Source organism: Neofelis nebulosa, chromosome 14 (genome assembly GCF_028018385.1).
Source record: "Neofelis nebulosa isolate mNeoNeb1 chromosome 14, mNeoNeb1.pri, whole genome shotgun sequence".
Lineage (NCBI taxonomy): Eukaryota > Metazoa > Chordata > Mammalia > Carnivora > Felidae > Neofelis > Neofelis nebulosa.
The window spans coordinates 17882865-17902696 of NC_080795.1; the positions used below are offsets into that span (position 1 = coordinate 17882865).

Below are 19832 nucleotides of genomic sequence, written 5' to 3' on the forward strand. Positions count from 1 at the left end.
TCAGGTCACGATCTCGCGGTCCGTGAGTTCGAGCCCCGCGTCGGGCTCTGTGCTGACAGCTCAGAGCCCGGAGCCTGTTTCAGATTCTGTGTCTCCCTCTCTCTGACCCTCCCCCATTCATGCTCTGTCTCTCTCTGTCTCAAAAATAAATAAACGTTAAAAAAAATTAAAAAAAAAAAAGAAAATGGAAATATCACTTAAAAAATTTTTTTTGTTAATGTTTATTTTTTTTTAACGTTTATTTATTTTTGAGACAGAGAGAGAGCATGAATGGGGGAGGGTCAGAGAGAGGGAGACACAGAATCCGAAACAGGCTCCGGGCTCTGAGCTGTCAGCACAGAGCCCGACGCGGGGCTTGAACTCACGGACCGCGAGATCGTGACCTGAGCCAAAGTCGGCGCTCAACCGACTGAGCCACCCAGGCGCCCCTATGTTTATTTATTTTTGAGAGAAAGAGACAGAGTGCAAGAGAGAGAGGGAGTCACAGAATCTGAAGAAGGCTCCCAGGATACGAGCTGTCAGTACAGAGCCCGACCTGGAGCTCAAACCCACAAACCTTGAGATCATGACCTGAGCCAAAGTCAGATCCTAAACTGACTGAGCCATCCAGGTGCCCCATATATCACCTTTCTAAGTCTCAATTTACTCATCTGAAAAATGACGATGATAGTAGTATCTACCTCATATATTTGAGTAATAAATGAGATTATCAGTATAAAGTTCTTAACACTGTGTCTGGCACCTCAATTAATGTTTACTTCTTTTTTTTTTTTTGTAAATGGTATTCTCAGAGTCTGAACATGAATGCTTTATCTTGCTGTATTTTTACAGGTATATGAGGCACTAATGCCAGTGATGAAGATGTGAAGCACCTGAGGTCTCGTTAAGTTGTATATTTATTAAGAAATATAGTTCATTTGAAAAGTTCCCATTTCAAATGAAAACCAAGAGATTACACAACATCAGTAGCCTAGATCTTAACTGAGAAAAGGAGATTTATTGCAGTGAAATCCTTAATGTGTACATTTCTTGAGACAATAGAGTTTGAAAATATCCCCTCTCCCCCTTAATCAAATAGAACTCTAAACGTATGTAACATGGATGCTTCTCTTACAGCAAACTAGGGTATGTTCAATTTTTTTTTCTTTTACCAATTTTTTATTGCCACAGAAATGTGAATTGCATGAGTAGGTCCTTTTAAAGTGCACAGATATGTTCATTCTAAGAAATTGCTCTTCTCTTTAAAAAAAATTTCCCCCACTGCCAGGTGGCTCTTGCACAGAATTAGCTCTCTTTCTGGTGGTTGCCCTGACCCTTGGGCTGTCTCAGGGACATTCCTTTAGTAGGTGTATTGTGATGTTCTTCACAGCCAGCATGGTCTCTGTACAGGTCGGTTTGATGAGCATCTCTGGGAGTAAAAATCCAAAATGTCCAGTGTCACGAAGTTCAAAAGCAAATGTGTAGGGTATTCCATTTTTGTAGGCCCAATCCATTGAGCTACCAGAGCTCACATCTAAAAAAAAAAAAAAAAAAAAAAAAAAAAAAGAAGAGCCTCACTAAAGAGTCTGCATAACTTTCAAAGCTTGTATGTAGTACTTGCTTACTAAGCTATCCTAAATCCTCACAATTAAATACTGTTTCAACAAGAATGATTTAACAGTGCTTCCTTGGCAGTGGGCTCATGGAACTAAAAATCCTACCTGCCATCATCTTTGAGGATCTAGTGTAAGTAGTAATGCTTTTCTAGTGTGATGATCTCAAGATTTCTCAGCCTCAATTCCAATAACATTTATCTTCACCCACACTTCAGCCCCCACCTCTCCCCCTCTACAAACTAATCCCTGGCTCAGTTTCTTTGCTTTCACTCCTTGAGAGGAAGCTGGAGAAAGTCTTTGCTGTAAAATCACTCTAGTCACTGACAGCCTGTTCCTGGCTCCCTGGAGCCAGCTGCTCCAGGCTCCTTTTTCTAGACCTTCACTTAATGAAGTTTTCTCACGCTCTTATGGTCCTGCCCTTCCCTTTACCATTGTCCCCAGGTCCACACAAGGTAATCAGCCCACCACCCCCTCTACTGACACCACAGCCCTCTGGCTTTCTTCCTTCCAGCTCAGAGGAGGAGAGGATGCTTGTTTTTTACAGGTGTCATCTTTTGATTCTATTCATCATGGTCTTCTCTGGTCTCTGGTCTTCTCTGGGACCTCGTTTCATTAATTAAACCACCCTCTCTTGCATCTGCATTGACCACAATATTCAAGCACTGATTTCCTTTAGCACTTCCTTCTTATGCTATATACCATCCTCCTTGTCTTGGTCCTTTTGCTTTAGAATGCAAAGAGACTCTATATATGTTGCCTCTGTATCCTCAGCCACTTTCAATCTGGTTCTTGCCTCTACTTGTCTATGAAACCTTAGTTCTTGAAGGTCACCAATGACAGCAGGCCTAATCTCCTTTCTTGTTGTTGTTGTTGGTGGTGTTTTTTTTTCCCCCCTCTCAGATGCCACTTTCAACCTCTCAACAACATTTAGCATAGCTGATAATCCACTGGCAACTCTCTCCTCTCTCTGGCTCTTGTGACCTCACATGCTTGTGAGCTTGTTGGCACAGAGGTGAAAGTGCAGGCATTAGAGGCAGACTAAGGGCTCAGGCTGTATGTGTCCCACCACCTACTGTGACTTGTCTGAACCATAATCTCCTCTTTAGAAAATGAGATTATAATACCTGCTGCATGGTGGTGTTGTGGAAATTAAATGAAATAATGTGCTAAGGGACATAAGCCCCTATTATTTTGCATCTTGACACCCCAAAGTGCCTAGTATGTCATTTTTTAGCATAACAGGCTCTTAATAATTAATAAATTTTTAATAGAAGAATCTTTATATAATTTTTTCTTGAAATCAATATGATCCAGACTGACCTAACACTATTACTATTAAAAAATTTTTCAGAGCATGTTCATCTGCTCAAATAATACCACTTTTTATGCTGCTTCTGTCAGGACAAGTTAGAGATAGATTATTAAGTTAAGACAATTAAATGACTTTGCTGTTTCTCAGGCTCCTCTTGCTTTGGTTAAGGACAAAAGTAGGCGGTGGCTTCATTGTCTCTCTGGATTAGAGTACACTGGAACTGCAAATAGTAGTCATAGAAGCCAAAGTCAGAGTCAATATGTGCCAAGAGTTACGTCATGGTGATGTGACAGCCTCATTTCTATGGTAACAGATTGTTCTTGGTAAATATAATACCATGACTGTAACTTCATACCAAGCTTAAAAGGTGAAGTGTAAGATTTTTAAAAATTAATATTAAAAACTAATGTATATTATGTTGGTGATAATTAGGAATATGACTTTTAAAAAAAATGCTATCTTTCCTCCTTCAGCATGGCCGTACTGAAAAACAGTTCTAAAGAGGTCCGCATGAGACCAATGTTCATAGACTTTGCAAAAAATTCTAATACATAAGACATTCTCATTATTAGGATAAACTTACATGATAAGCAATGTTAATTGACAAGCCAAGCTTTTCTTCTGAAGGCTCAAGAAAGTGAGTGGTTAGGAATATAACAATGGGTAGGTTAAAGAAATCAAGGAGAAATTTCGTACTTCACTGAAAGTGAGATTGGGTGCCACTCTCTATACATACACATACAACCTGTGTGTGTGTGTGTGTGTGTGTGTGTGCGCGCGCGCGCGCCCGTATATGTAGACATTAAGATGTATATGATTTCATGCTAAATTTTCCAAGTCATATAATTAATGAATTTTAGAGTTTAAAAGACCATGAGAAATGACCTTGTCCAATTCCTCACTTAAAAGTGGTGGAAACTGAGGCCTAGGATTAGTATCTTGGCCAAGATTGTATCACAGTTAGCAGCAGAATTAGGACTAGAATCCATGTCTTCTGATTCTTCAAGTTCTTCCCATATACCCAGTTGTTCTTTATTTCATATAAAGTAAGAAATATTTTAATTACTTTTTAAGGGGAAATTCAGCTTTAGGTGTTATGTAAAAACCAGAATTTCCTAACAAGAATGGTGGAGGAAAGGAATAAAAGGGAAGCTCTTTTAGAGCTATTACTTCATTACCTTCTCAAGGCCCATTTCCACCCTTATAGTAGTTACAATTGCTTAAGGAGCCCACTTGGGCACTTTCTACTGTCATAAGATCTCAATTCAGCTTTGTAGCCATTACTACATGCTTAGAATATTCTCTGCTTAGAATTTATTTAAATTGGTACAATGATTTCTGTCATGCAGTGTAAAACTAATTAGATATAAACTCCCTCCATCTTCCTTGGCTAATTTGGTTGTCAAAAATTTCTCTTTAAAGGGGAACACACTTTCTGTTTTTTTAAAGGGAAGTCATCATACAGGATCTTGGTTCAAGAGATTATTCTAAAACAAAATACCCAGGAAACTTACACAATGTGCTGGAGGCAGGTCCATATCTATATTGTACCCCATATACCGACCGAAGTGCATTCACAGCTTTATAAGCTGCAGATTCCTGTGAGGGAAAATGGAAAACTTCTATCACTTTCCATCACTGCACTGAAACCTTTGGAAACACTGGCATGTTGTCTGAGCATTATCAGTCATCAATTTGGAGAGCAAGGTTGGGCACATTAGGTAATAGCTATGTTTAATAATAATATTATTCTTTGACATGTGCTGCTGTTTACAATGTGTTTTGGAACACATTATTTGCTTTGACTGATGCTCACACCAGACCAGTGATCAGTAATATTTCCACTTGACAGACAAGAAAAGAAAGGCTCAGCAAGGCTGGGATTACATGGCAAGGAGCGGTTAAGTACCCATATCTTCTGATGCTGATTTAGTGTTCTGTCCTCTTCATTTTTATTCAGAGGCACTTGTTTTTATAAATTACAAAATACTTGATAGGGAAGAATGTCAGTCTTCCTCAAGGCTATATATGCAGTGTTTAGCAATGTGCCTATGTATAACAGATGCTTAATCAATATTTCTTGCATGAATGTTGAATAAGCATAGCTCTGCAAGAGTATCAAGATAATCTTATTGATCCTTAAGTACATACTTCAGTGGCTATGTACAAGGTATTTAAAGCACATTTGCATCAATTAAGAAACCCTTAGTTCAGGAAGAGTGACTTCTCATATGCTATTCATTTATCCCCAGGGGAATGGGAATACAATTTCAGAATGCTCCATGACTTCTAAGGTTACATACGCCTCTGACGGAGCTCAGGTACTGCTAAGATGTAGAAATTCTGAGGTGGAACTCTTCCAATCAATGCCAAAAATTGGAAGAATAATCAACACAACAAAACTACTAAAATGTGAATATTCTAACATGAACTGAAAGGATACGGACTACACTTCAAAACATTTTCAAATGGTATAGCAGCATTAGTTTCAATAAGGAGTCAGAGAAGTATTGTATGACCAGCAAGAGGAAAAGAAGTATGTTGAAACCAGTATACAACTCTCCCATTTCAATTTGCCTATGAATAATTTAATACATTAGTTGAAGTACTCTGGGCAACGTGGTGCCGTGTGTTGGCCTTGGCTGCAGCTTGCTGTCCTCATTCACCTCAGGGATGAATAAAGCAGCCTCTGCAGCAAATGCCACTCGTTGTGGGTATTAAGGGGCCAGGCTCCAGAACCTGGCAGACAATTTATTATTGATCTCACTGATGATGAATTTCTCCTCTCAGGAGCCAACAGAAAAGGAATGTAAACACCCTAATACCAAAAACCTTTATGGAGAATGTTCTAAGATTTTAACATCTTCTCCAATGGTTTTAGCAATATTCCATGGCAAGGGCAGATATTTCTACATTTAGAAGATTATTGCATTCTGCTGGTGGGGAGAGTTTTGTTCCTCATTATTCCGGAGGACTAAATTCCCACCCCGAAATCTACTAAGAAAAAAAAAAAAACACAACCTCTTGGCCTCTTTGCAAAAAAACCATAGGCATAGCTTTAGCCTTTTGAGCTCCCTGCACTTCTGCCACTCAGGTGCAGGTGCATGTTGGTGAGAGGTTTAGATAGGATCATTCCACAAAAAATGAAAACTTCATAACATTTTCCAAGAATTATTTTCCAGGGTTGTGTAGCTAGACACCTATTTGAAAGAGTTTAAGCAATTCCTCCTTTCTTTATTGTTTCCTCTTTCCACTTGTCCCAGGCCTCACTTATTAAAAACATTTTTTTAATGTTTTTATTTATTTTTGAGAGAAAGAGAGAGACAGAACGTGAGCAGGGGAGGGGCAGAGAGAGAGAGACACACACACAAGAATCTGAAGCAGGCTCCAGGCTCTGAGCTGTTAGCACAGAGACCAACGTGGGGCTCGAGCTCATGAACCGCGAGATCATGACCTGAGCCCAAGTTGGAGGCTTAACTGATGGAGTCACCCAGGCGCCTCCAGGTCTCACTTATTGAACCTCAGCTAAATAAGGATTATGTTTTTTATTCATTTTTTTCCTCTTCTTTTCTTTCTGAGAGAGAATGTGTGAGTGAGTGGGGGAAGGGCAGAGAGAGACTCTCAAGCAAGCTCCATGCTCAGCGGGGCTTGAATTTATGACTCTGAGATTATGACCTGAGCTGAAATCAAAAGTCGGATGCTTAACCAACTGAGCCACTCAGGTGTCCCCAATTATTTCCATATTTAAAGCAGCTTAATGAATGACCTAAAAATGTTAGCAGAAACACAGACTCTACCACATTGATGGAAATGTTTTTGAACAATTTATTAGAATTTAATGGTTTCTGGTTAACATTCAGAGACTACCTAGTTTCTGAGAATTTTAATCTTGGCTGTAATGACTTAGCTTATAGGTAACCTGGTAACAGGATTTCCCAACAGTGCCACTATTGACAGTCTGGACTAAATAACTGTGCTGTGGAGGCTGTCCTATACATTTAGCAGTATCCTTGGCTTCTATCCTCTAGATGCCAATAGCATCCTCCAGCCTTGTTGTGACAATCAAAATGTCTTCAACCTTGTTCAATGTCCCGTGGGAGGCAAATTCATTCTTGGTTGTGAATCACTGATCTACTCTTTATACCACAACCTCCAACCTAAGAGAAAATTAGAATAGGCTTAACTTCTGATAGCAAGCTAAATTCAAAATATGGAGAATATTCTCATGTAATAGATTTAATATATGGCATACTCCACATTATCTGTTGTGAGACCATAAATAGACATTGTGCCCAATTCAGAAAGGGGTGAATATTTGCCTAGAGAAGCTTTGTGTGATACAGGGTGGTTAAGCTGTCAAGTTAACAACAACAACAACAACAACAACAACAACAACGACGACAACAAGTCTGTTGACACAGAGTAGCTGAAGAATAGCATTCTTAAATAGAACTACCACCTTTACAAAATTCCTCAAGAAAGAGAATTTGCTCAGAATTCTTGCTTGGAATGCCAAGAACAAAATTCCTTTTTTGGACAGAATACAAGCCTTCCCTCAGGCCTTCTTCCTCATGTTCCCCATTCCTTCCAGGTCCTGGACATCTAGGTCTGGGATTCCTGCAACTCCAACCAACTGGTGAAGGATTTAGAGTTCAAGGTATAGGAAGAAAGGGGGTGCTTCTCTTTTATCAAAGCTTTTAATTCAAGTTTAACATCCATACAGAATAATATAACAATTTTAAGTTTATAGCTCAATGAATGATCACAAATTGCACACACTCATATAACCAGTATCCAGGTCAAAGAATAGAACATCAACAGCAACCCCAAAGCCCTCTCCCCTTTACCTCTTCCTTCTTCCTCACTCCTCACACTATATATTAGTTTGACCTAGTTTTGAATTTTATAGACCTTTAGATGCTATTGGCTCTGAACGAGACTCACTTTACAAAGAATTTTGCCCTACAGTGGATAGCTTGTTGGGTTTCTGAGATGCGGAGAGAAAGGAACTCTGCTTAATCACTGACAAGTAATCTAATGCTTGAAGGGCTGTTCATTCTGAGTGCTAACTTGTCAAATAGATGCCCAGAGACTTAGTACCATTAAGCAAAGAGCGCTTACAAATTAAAACTTGCTTTTAATTAATGAGAGTCAGACCATAATTTATGAACAATTATTTGCTCAATAAAATTAATTATAGCCCTGAACATGTGACTGAAGCTGTAATACTAATCAAATCCATCCTGACACTTTCCATATAACCTGTGGTAAGAATGTAAATCGGTTTGAAATGATTGCATTTGAGAAGCAGCACAGCATAGCAGTTAAAAGCGACAATGTTGGAGCTAGATTTGGGGCTGAATCCTGGCTATGGCTCTTAGTAGCTGTATGTTGTTAGTCTAATTGCTTAATTTCCATAGGTTTCAGTTTCCTCATCTGTAAAATGGGGATAATAATAGTTACCTACCTCATATAATTATGAAAAATGAGTCAATACGTAAAGAATGCTTATTAGCATAAACACAATATGTGTTTGCTCTATGTCATTACTGCTTAGAACCATGTTAGTGTTAGAAAAGAAGAAAGCCTGACACACACATATACATGGTCAAATACTTACCACACAGCTGAAATTGGGGATTGTTGCATATTTGTAAGAATAGGGATATAGCAACATCTGAGCATATGCATGAAAGGAGAGGTAAGCCCTAATGTGCTTCCTGTGTTTTCGGAGGAAGGTGGCTACAGCTTTCACTTCCGGCTCAGATTCTGGGAAAGGTCCACAGTAGGTATCATCGCAAGGGTGCATAGAAGCTCCTTCATCTGTAAGACAGAAAAGAAAATGGGGTGAGGGAGCGGAGAGACAAGAAGCAAGAGACACAAATGAGCATCGTTAAACTGATTTTTTTTCTTTCATTTCTATCAACATATGGTACTATTAAGCAATTCATCTAATTTCTCATTTATAGGCATCAGTTTTGAAAAATCCAGGGTGGTTCAAGCTTTAATGGCCTGAACAGGAAATAAGTACTGATTTTTTAACTGAGCCTGCATAAACTACTCTAAAGGGATGACTTTGTCAGTGAGAGACCTAATTCTTTATGATCCTCCAGAGCAGGTAAGGCTCCTGTTGTTATACCCCATGACACCCTGCACTTTCCCTCTGTAACACTCGACATACTTGTAATTAGTCTGCAGGATTTACCTGTTTAGCATTCAACCAATATTTATACTGTTCTAGGTGCCTGGTATTCAATAAAAAACAATACAGGAAAAGAAAACCCCTGCTCTAACAGAAACTACATTCAGTCTGAATTCCTTATTAAACTCTAGGGCTCTGTGAAAGCAGGAACTGTGTGTCTTCAGCTTGCTGGGCACCTACAACTAGAACAGGAGTACGGCAAATGTTCAACAAATATTCATTGGTAAGTGAATGTCAGATCAAAAGAAAAGGCTAGACATCTGTACAGGTGTCTGGTAAGATACACACATTGATTAATCAAGAACACGAAGGCAAGACAGAAGTAATTCCACAAAACATGCCAAAACAATTTCTATTATATTTTCAGGCAAGCAATATCCAAACTGGTTTGTAAAATGCAAGAGGCTTCTCCAGCTATCTTGGGGGTAAGAATTTAGTTAAGAAATCCTCAACAGGGGCGCCTGAGTGGCTCAGTCGGTTAAGCACCTGACTTGGGCTCAAGTCATGATCTCGTTTGTGGGTTTGGGCTCTGCATCAGGCTCTGTGCTGACAGCTCAGAGCCTGGAGACTGCTTCAGATTCTGTGTTTCCCTATCTCTGCCCTTCCCCCACTCACGCTCTGCCTCTCTCTCAAAAATAAATGTAAAAAACCCGAAAAAAATTTAAAAAAATCCTCAACACTTGAATTTAATAATTTTTGAATTAACAAATATATATCCCATAGGTCTATGATGGGGAGGAAGGAAAATAACATTCACTGTAACAATCACAAAGTAGTAAAGTCCCAAGACATTTTTACATTTAGAAAGAATTACCTTTTCTACAGTTATTTGCCACTGGCCATGATTAGCCCTCCCAAATGCCCTAGAAAACTGTCTTTTTCCATAAACAAATGGGAAATGTCTGGTGATTCTGTGAGATAGTCTAATTCTACTCGATATGAAAAGGTAACCAAGTCAAATCAGGATAAATCTTGAGGTGATTAAATCTTGTTTGTGGGGGCGCCTGGGTGGCGCAGTCGGTTAAGCGTCCGACTTCAGCCAGGTCACGATCTCGCGGTCCGTGAGTTCGAGCCCCGCGTCAGGCTCTGGGCTGATGGCTCAGAGCCTGGAGCCTGCTTCCGATTCTGTGTCTCCCTCTCTCTCTGCCCCTCCCCCGTTCATGCTCTGTCTCTCTCTGTCCCAAAAATAAATAAAAAACGTTGAAAAAAAAATCTTGTTTGTGTTACAGGTGAGTTAAGATGGGGAATTTATAGCAATTGTAGTTTTCCTCCTTTGAGTCTAATTCTGGACATGCCTTAGAAGCAAGTGGGATATGGATGGAACTCAGAATATAATATGAACACTATAGCTGATACTCTGAAAGGTACAGGACAAATAAAGGGACATTTGAAGAACACTGATGTAAAGCACTGGAAAGGAGAGATCACAGACTGAACAACTAATTCCAGAGGGAGCAAAACTAATGATCCAGAGAAAAAGGATTTACAATAATCCTAATAAATATTCTCAAGGGCATATAGAGGGGCATTGGATACATTAATCAGGGACAAGAAGTTAAAAGTACCAATCAGATAGAATAGAAATAGAGAACTTAATTCATGGGTTGAAAGAATACGGTTGATGAGTGAATTAATGAGATGGAATATGTTTTGAAACATTCCCAGAAGGCATCAAAAAAATGAAAGAAAAATTAAAGGAGTATGAAAAATAGAATAACTGTCAACATCTGATTAATAGAGGCCCAAATAGAGAAAGAAATAAAAGCTAAATATTTGAAGAACTGATAATTGAAAATTTCCCACAATCAAGGAAAGGTTGAATGGAATTATTGTATACAAAACAAGAGAGATAAACAGGAAATGTGTCAACACTTTGATACACTAGGTTGAAATTTAAGAAAAGGAAACAATTCCAGAGAGAAAGAAACAAGTCATCTATAAGAAAAAGGGATTAGATTCACATTTGACTTTTTAATAGCAACACTAGAGTAATATTTCCAAAGTATATTTATAAACACATATATACTTATTGTTCTTACATTATTTATATATTTAAAATTAATTAAATGTTTAAATTGAAGTATAGTTATACATATACTATTAGTTTCAGGTATACAACATAGTGAATGGACAATTATATACATTATGAAAAGCTCGCCACAATAAGTGTAGTTACCATGGTCATCATACAGTGTTATTACAATATTACTGACTCTATTCCCTATACTGTATGTTCCATCCTATGAAACTTATTTGTTTCATAACTGGAAGTTTGTATCTCTTAATCCCCTTCACCTAGTTTGCCCATCCTCCACCCACTCCTTTCTAGCAAGGGCCAGTTCTCTGTATTTATGAGTCTCTTCTGTTTGTTTTGCTTTTTAGATTCCCCATGTAAGTGAAATCATGTTATTTGTCTTTCCCTGTCTGAATTATTTCATTTAGCTAATACCATCTAGGTTCATCCATGTTATTGCAAATGGCAAGATTTCATTTTTTTTACTGGATGAGTGCTGGTTCAATGTGTATATATACCACATCTTCTTTATCCATTCATGTATGGATGAACACTTGGGTCTTTTCCATATCTTGGCTATTGTAAATAATGCTGCAATAAACATAGGGGTGCATATATCTTTTTGAATTAGCATTTCCATTTTCTTTGGATAAATATCCAGAAGTGGAATTGCTGGATCATATGGTATTTCTACTTTTAATTTTTTGGGGAATCTCCATACTCTTTTTCCATGGTGGTTATTGTCTTGAATAATGTTCTACGTGCATTTGAAAAGAATGTGCATTCTGCTCTTTTTGGATGGAATGTTCTGCATGTATCTGTTAAGTCCACCTGGTCTAACGTGTCATTCAAAGTAATTATTTCCTTATTTTCTGGGGTGTTAAACTTTCCTATTATTATGCTATTACTGTCAAATTTTCCCTTTATGTCTGTTACTTTACATAAAATCAGCTTGCTTCTATGTTGGCTGCATAGATATTTATATTAAATGTCATATTATCTTATTGGATTATCATTATGTAATGCCCTTCTTTGTCTCTTGTTACAGTCTTTGTATCAAGGTCTGTTTTGCCTGATTTAAGTATTGCTATGGAGATTTTTTTTTTTTTTGCTTCCATTTGCATGGTCTTTTTCCATCCCTTAACTTCCAGTTTACATGTATCTTGAGGTCTGAAGTGAATCTCTTATAGATGATGGCATATAGATAGGTCTTTTTTGTTTTTTTATCCGTTCAGTTACCTTATGTCCTTTGATCGGATCATTTAGAGCATTTGCACCATTTACACTTAAAGTAATTATTGATAGATATATGATTATCATTTTGTTAATTGCTTTCTGGTTATTTTTATATTCTCTATTTCTTTCTCTTTTTCTCTTCTACTCTTGTGATTAATCACTTTCTTTAGTCTTATGCTCAGAATTTTTTCTCCTTTTTGTGTATCTATTGCAGGTTTTTGGTTTGTGGTCACCATGAGGTTCATATATAAAACATCCTAAGTATATAGCAGTCTGTATTAAGTTGATGGTTTTGAGTTTGAACACATTTTCAAAGCACTACATTTTTACTCCTCCCCTCCGCTATGTTTAACGTATGTGACATCATATTTTACATCTTTCATTTTTTGAATCCTTTAATTTTTTAAAGGTATAATTGATTTTACTACTTTTGTCTTTTAACCTTCATAATAGCTTTATGTGACTGATTTACCAACTTTACTATATATTTGCTTTTACTAGTAAAGTTTTTTCTTTTAACATTATTTTTATATCAGTTATGGTCTTTGCTGCTTAAAGTCCTTTCACATTTCTTAGAAGGTCAATTTAATATTGATGAACTCTTTTAATTTTTGTCTGGGAAACTGTCTCTCCCTCAGTTCTGAATGATAACCTTGTTGGGTAGAGTATTCTTGGTTGTAGGTATTTTTCCTTTCAGCGCTTTGAATATAGCCTGCCACTCCCTTCTGGCCTGCAAAGTTTCTGCTGAAAAATCAGCTGATAGTTTTACAGGGTTTTCCTTGTATATAAGTAGTTGCTTTTTTATTTCCATCTCAAGATTCTAAATTTTATTTTTTATTTTTAAAAATTTACATCCAAATTAGTTAGCATATAGTGCAACAATGATTTCAGGAGTAGATTCCTTAGTGTCCCTTACCCATTTAGCCTATCCCCCTCCCACAACCCCTCCAGTAACCCTCAGTTTGTTCTCCATATTTATGAGTCTCTTCTGTTTTGTCCCCCTCCCTGTTTTTATATTATTTTTGTTTTGCTTCCCTTATGTTCATCTGTTTTGTCTCTTAAAGTCCTCATATGAGTGAAGTCCTGTGATTTTTGTCTTTCTCTAATTTCACTTAGCATAACACCCTCTAGTTCCATTCATGTAGTTGCAAATGGCAAGATTTCATTCTTTTTGATTGCTGAGTAATACTCCATTGTCTATATATACCACATCTTCTTTATCCATTCATCCATCGATGAACATTTGGGCTCTTTCCATCCTTTGGCTATTGTTGATAGTGCTGCTATAAACATGGGGTTGCATATGCCCCTTTGAAACAGCACACCTGTACCCCTTGGATAAATGCCTAGTAGTGCAATTGCTGGGTCGTAGGGTAGTTCTACTTTTAGTTTTTTGAGGAACCTCCATACTGTTTTCCAGAGTGGCTGCACCAGCTTGCACTGCCACCAACAATGCAAAAGAGATCCTCTTTCTCCTCATCCTCACCAACATCTGTTGTTGCCTGAGTTGTTAATGTTAGCCATTCTGACAGGTGTGAGGTGGTATCTCATTATGGTTTTGATTTGTATTTCCCTGACGATGAGTGATGTTGAGCATTTTTTCATGTGTCAGTTGGCCCTCTGGATGTCTTCTTTGAAGAAGTGTCTATTCATGTCTTTTGCCCATTTCTTCACTGGATTATTTGTTTTTTGGGTGTTGAGTTTGATAAGTTCTTTATCGATTTTGGATACTAGACCTTTATCAGATATGTCATTTGCAAATATCTTCTCCCATTCTGTCAGTTGCCTTTTAGTTTTGCTTGTTTCTTTCGCGGTGCAGAAGCTTTTTATTTTGATGAAGTCCCAATAGTTCATTTTTCCTTTGGTTTCCCTTGCCTCTGGAGACATGTTGAGTAAGAAGTTGTTGCGGGCAAGATCAGAGAGGTTTTTGCCTGCTTTCTCCTCAAGGATTTTGATGGCTTCCTGTCTTACATTTAGGTCTTTCATCCACTTTGAGTTTATTTTTGTGTATGGGGTAAGAAAGTGGTCCAGGTTCTCAAGATTCTAATTTTAATTTCTGACATTTTAGTTATTAGGGAGCTTGGGACCAACCTGCTTGGGTTCATCTTGTTTGGGGTTCTCTCTTTGTGTTTCCTGGAACCGGCTGTTTCCTTCCCCAGGTTAAGGAAATTTTCAGCTATTATTTCTTAAATGAGTTTTCTGTCCCTTTCTGTCTCTCTTATCCTTCTGGGATTCCTATAATGCAAATGTTACAATGCTTGATGTTGTCCTAGAGGTCCCTTAACCCAACCTCACTTTTAAAATTCTTACTTTTTGCTATTCAGCTTGAGTGCTTTCCATGACCCTGTCTTCCAGATTGCTGATGTGTTCTTTTGCATCCTCCTGTCTGCTGTCAATTTTCTCTAGCAGATTTTTCATTTCAGGTATTGTAGTCTTCAACCCTGATTGGTTATTTTTTTTCTCTTTTCTATCTTTTCACTGAAGTGCTGAGTTCATTGACTCTTAAGTCTGGTGAGCATCTTTATGAACATTACTTTGATCTCTTCATCAAGTAATTTTCTTATCTCCATTTCATTTAGCTTATTCTCTGAAGTTTTTGTTCTTTCAGTGGGAGCATGTTCCTCTGTCTCATTTTGACTTTTGTGTTTATGTCTATGAATTAGGCAAAACAGCTACCTCTCCCAGCCTTGAAGGTGTAGCTTTGTATAGGAACATTCCCGTGTCACCTGTGTGTGCCTGGCACTTAGGGAAAGGGTTAGCATTGGGCAGGGAGAGATAAAGGGACCCTGGGGGAGGCAGGCTGCGGCTGTAAGTGGGAAGCTGAAGAAGGGGCAGGGTTTGGGGGGGGGGGGAAAAAGGATAAAGGTATTCCAAACCCACCTGGGCTAGATGCCATGAGTGGAGTCTCACCAACTTTGATAAATTCCTAATAAAAAGTCAGGGACAAAAATCCTTGTTGGCAACCCACTTGGGACCCCTCTTAGTTTTGAGAGCTTTATACTTTCTCTTGATAAACTCTATCACTTTGCTTACTGTCTGTTGTCTGTGAGATTCATTCTTTGATTCTGTGAGACAAGGACCAGTGTCTCTCCCACCCTCCTGTAACAGCAGGACAGCTTGAGCAGGCTTGGTTTGGGATGTCCTGGGTGCTCCACACTTGGGCGCCCAGGCAGGATGGCGGCAGCTGGTGGGGCATGGGCCAGGGGTGTCCCAAGGCTTTTCACATTGGGTTGCCCCATTGGGCTGGTGGGGCCCTGGGTGCTCTGGGACAGGGCTGTCCCAGTGGGATGGCTCCAGCAAGGGTGGGTGCAGGTTACAGTACTCTGGGTGGGGTGGTTGGAGCTGGAATGGGTGTGAATATGGGAGCTGCCTCTGGGGGGATGGTTGAAGGTGGTGTAGACTAGGACTTGCTGTGGTGGCAGGCTTCCTAGAGCACCACGATCCTGCTCCCATCTGTACTATCAAGGTGGAAAGGAAATGTCAGCAATGGTGTTAGGCAGCACCTCTGACATCAGAAAGGATTTCAGTAGCTCCCCTATTGTTTGGCTGATGTTCTAGGGTTAGGAGATGAGTTTCCTTCCCTTATGTCTAGTTGCCTTCCAGACTGTTTTTCTACTGTGCTCCAGTTGGGTGAATCTGCAGGTGGGCCCCTCAGCGATATCCCTCTCTGCTGAAGTTCACTGCACTGGGGCTGGAGTTCCTATCATTACTATGTCTCTATCTCTCCTTTGTTGTGCAGAAGCTGTTTAGTCACCTCTCAGTTTTTCTTCAGGTGAATTACTCTATAGGTAGGCAAGAATTCAGTGTCCAACAGAGGAGGTGAGTTCAGGGTCTCCCTATGCTGCCATCTGAGACCCCTCCCTCCTTATTAAAAAAAAAAAAACTTGCAGAGTGCCTGGGTGGCTGTCAGTTAAGTGTCCACCTCTTGGTTTCAGCTCAGATAATAATCCCAGGGTTGTGGGATCAACCCCTGTGTCAGGCTCTGTGCTGACAGAGCAGAGCCTCCTTGGGATTCTCTCTCTCCCTCCCTCTCTCTGCCCCTCCCCTGCTCACTCTATCTCAAAATAAATAAATAAACTTAAAAAAAACTTGCTGAACAGCTTAGGTGCTTTTTCTAGCCTGTCTTCCAGATGGTTGATTCGTTCTTTTGCATCTAATCTGCTTTGATTCTGTCTTATGTACTTTTCATTTTAGTTATTGTAATCCTCAGCTCTGATTGGTTCTTTTATATATTTTGTCTTTCTTTGTTGAAGTTCATCCACTCTTCTCTCATGTCGTGAGTACCTTTATAACCATTACTTTGATCTCTTTATCAGGTATGTTAGTTCTTTTCTGAGATTTTGTCATTCTTTTTTAACATACTCCTCTGCTTCATTTTGTCTGACTTCCTAAGTTTTTTCTACATATTAGGTATGTTAGCTATGTCTCCTGGTTTTGAAAGTAGTGGCTTTATGTAGAAGGCATCCTATGAGGCCCCATGGGTCTACCCACCAGAACCAAAGCACTCCAGGGTATCTTCTGTGTGGGCTGTATGTGCTCTTCTGTTGTGACTGGGCTACAACCTCTGCCAGTGCACTGGTGGGCAGGGCTTGTCCCTGGTGTAACTGGCTGAGAGGCCCAACTGTAGCTGCTGTGGGTTTGCTGGTGGGTGGGGTTAGCTCCCTGCATATTGGGCTGAGAAACCTGGCCATAACTGCTGCAGGCATGCTGGTGGAAAGGGCCGGCTCCCTACCACCCCAAGGCAGGAGTCACTTTGAAGGGGTGCTGGCCCTGGCTGGGGCTGTCTGCCTGGTATGGTGGGGGCAATAGTGGGTTTGGGCGGATGCTGGCCCCAACCAAGACTGCCCGTTGAGTGTGGTAGGGCAGAGGCTGCTTTAGAGGGATGCCTCCTGGGGCAGTTGGGTTGGGTGAAGCAGGTTTGCAGGAGAATGCTGTGGCAGGGTGAATGGTACTAGCAAAGTAGATGGAAAATGTCAGAATTGGCTTCTGCTGGTGTCTGGCCATCTAGGCAGAAGCTGGAACACTATTCTTGTGTAGGCAAGCCGGATGTGATCTAGCGCAAGTCCATGACTCCTGAATCTCGATCTCAAGCTTCAAACTCAGGTATATAATAACCTTCTGGACATTTCTATCTACTCGTCTCAGAGGCTCTGAGAGCTCAAGATGTCCCTAGAGGAAATGATTGTTCTTTTTCTTACCCACCAAATTGATCTTTTGCTGTGTTTCTTAGCCTGTGTTTCCCCTCATTCATCTAGTGGCCTATGTCAAAACTTAGGTGGAACAATTCTAGAAGTTTTCTTCTCCCTTATCCCTCCCTCCAACTGGAGAACAAATTCTTTTGATTCTATCTGCTCATCTCTCTGTGGCCAATTCTGCCAACAAAGTTCAGGCTCTTGTCATTATTCCCCTACGTTATCAGAACAGTTCCTAGCCTTCAGTCTGGCCTACCTTGAATTCAGCCCTCTCAATATCATTGTAATATAAATAAGTCTGATCTTATTTATTCTAAAAACATAAATCTGATTTGCTGCTTAAAAGTCTTCAATGGTGGTCTTCTGGATAAAGTTCTGAAATCTTACTACCACTTAAAGGCAGAGATAGTGTGATCAAAATGTTTGAATTTGGTAGTGGTAGGTATTATAGTTTATCTTGTATGTTTTTCCTGTCTTAAAAAACTGGTGATTTTGTCCTATTGCTGTACGGATAAGTTTGTGATTGATATTTTATCACTGACTATATAATTTCATGTGCTTTTCATGGCTTTATAATAGTTTGCAGGTTACCTAGTTCTCTCCTTCCTTGGAATTCAGGGAGTCATGCTCCTTTCCTCTGACCAAATGCTTATGGGATAAACTCCTTCATGATTTGATTTTGGTCAAAATGCTTAAAATTTCGCTTTCTATTAGTTTGCTCTAAAACTTCTGCCTTATAGGGGCACATGTACCCCAATGTTTATAGCAGCGCTTTGAACAATAGCCTAATTATGGAAAGAGCCCAAATGTCCATCAACTGACGAATGGATAAAGAAGATGTGGTTTATATATTCAGTGGAATACTACTTGGCAATGAGAAAGAATGAAATCTGGCAATTTGCAGCAACGTGGATGGAACTGAGGGTATTATGCTAAGTGAAATAAGTCAGTCAGAGAAAGACAGATACCATATGTTTTCACTCATATGTGGATCTTGAGAAACTTAACAGAAGACCATGGGGGAGGCAAAGGGGGAAAAAAAGTTACAGAGAGCGAGGGAGGCAAACCATAAGAGACTTTTAAATACTGAGAACAAACTGAGGGTTGATGGGGGGTTAGGGTGAGGGGAAAGTGGGTGATGGGCAATGAGGAGAGCACTTGTTGGGATGAGCATTGGGTGTTGTATGGAAACCAATTTGACAATAAACTATATTTAAAAAAGTAAAATTTCTGCCTTCACTCCTACTAAAATATTGGTCATTTTCCTGAGGTTCCATATTCCCTTGCCTTTAAGACTGTACATGCTGTTCCCTTCTTTTGAAGCATCTTTTTTTTTTTTCCACAGTCTGATTTTATTTGTCCTTCAGTGTTTCAGAATTCAGTTACCACTTCCTCTTGGCATCTTCTCCAATGCCCCTATGATGGGTTAGGTGCTCCTAACACCCTTCTTTTTCCGCATTTGTCATAAAATTTAGTATCCAGTGTTAAAACTTATGCTTACCTATCTTCCGACTCAATTGAGCCTCGCACCATGTTTGACCAAGAGTGGATGCATAAAAAATAAACTATTTTATTTAATAATTATTATAAATGAGCTAAACTGTATAATATTAAGAAGGGCCACACCTCAATTTAATGCTGTTTGCCCGAGAAGCACATTAGACACTGAAATATTCTATAGCATTTTATGGTTTACTTTATAGATTGGCTTTCTGCCAATGTTATTTACTACAGATTAAGTATTGATTCAGCAGCAGAATGGAATATCACATTCAAAATTCTTTATGCCAATGTTTCTGTGTGAATTTTTGCCTTATTCATCTCTTATACCAACTTAAAAAAAAATCTAACCAGAATCCTGAATAGCAAGGCCTTTAAGATAGAAATAAATTAATTCAGGTGGAAAGAAAACCACTAAGACAATCTAATTTTATTTATAGCCTTTTGGGGGCACTATCCAGGCTTTACTAAAATGCAAAGAAACAGCTCACAAATATTATTGAATAGTAAGTCTCTTTGGGGTTTCAAGTAGCTCTGCTGGATACACAATTTGAAAGGTGCTGTCCAGATCTAGCCTCTATTACACAGATTCTGAGCAGAGATATCTGATGTACTAAAAAAGATCAAGATAGCAGAAAGCTAAAACACCAGGACACAGCATTTCAAGGAAACAAGTAAAAACCACCAAAATGATTTAATATCCAGGAAACAATGATAAAACAGATTTCTAGGGTAAAGGAACAAGAAGCATCATATTCATCCCTCTTTAGGTTTTAGAAGC

The 19832-nt window shown here is 39.2% G+C and overlaps 1 protein-coding gene and 1 long non-coding RNA gene across 3 annotated transcripts in view; one reads left to right on the top strand and one right to left on the bottom strand.

Annotated features, from left to right (window-relative positions):
• Positions 1–878: 878 nt before the first annotated feature.
• Positions 879–19832, bottom strand: part of CPA6 (carboxypeptidase A6) — a 541179-nt gene continuing 522225 nt past the window's right edge. For both annotated transcript variants that reach the window (XM_058699770.1, XM_058699769.1), the window contains 3 exons: positions 8528–8730; positions 4422–4506; positions 879–1513 (listed from right to left, as the gene is read on the bottom strand). In XM_058699770.1, coding sequence (XP_058555753.1) covers positions 1326–1513; positions 4422–4506; positions 8528–8730 — 476 coding nt within the window. In that variant the 3' untranslated portion in view covers positions 879–1325. The remainder of the gene's footprint in view (positions 1514–4421; positions 4507–8527; positions 8731–19832) is intronic.
• The window catches only part of LOC131495008 (uncharacterized), a 51637-nt gene continuing 39211 nt past the window's right edge, over positions 7407–19832 (top strand). The window contains exons 1-3 of the long non-coding RNA XR_009253715.1: positions 7407–7564; positions 8877–9025; positions 9241–9332. This is a non-coding gene — a long non-coding RNA (uncharacterized LOC131495008). The remainder of the gene's footprint in view (positions 7565–8876; positions 9026–9240; positions 9333–19832) is intronic.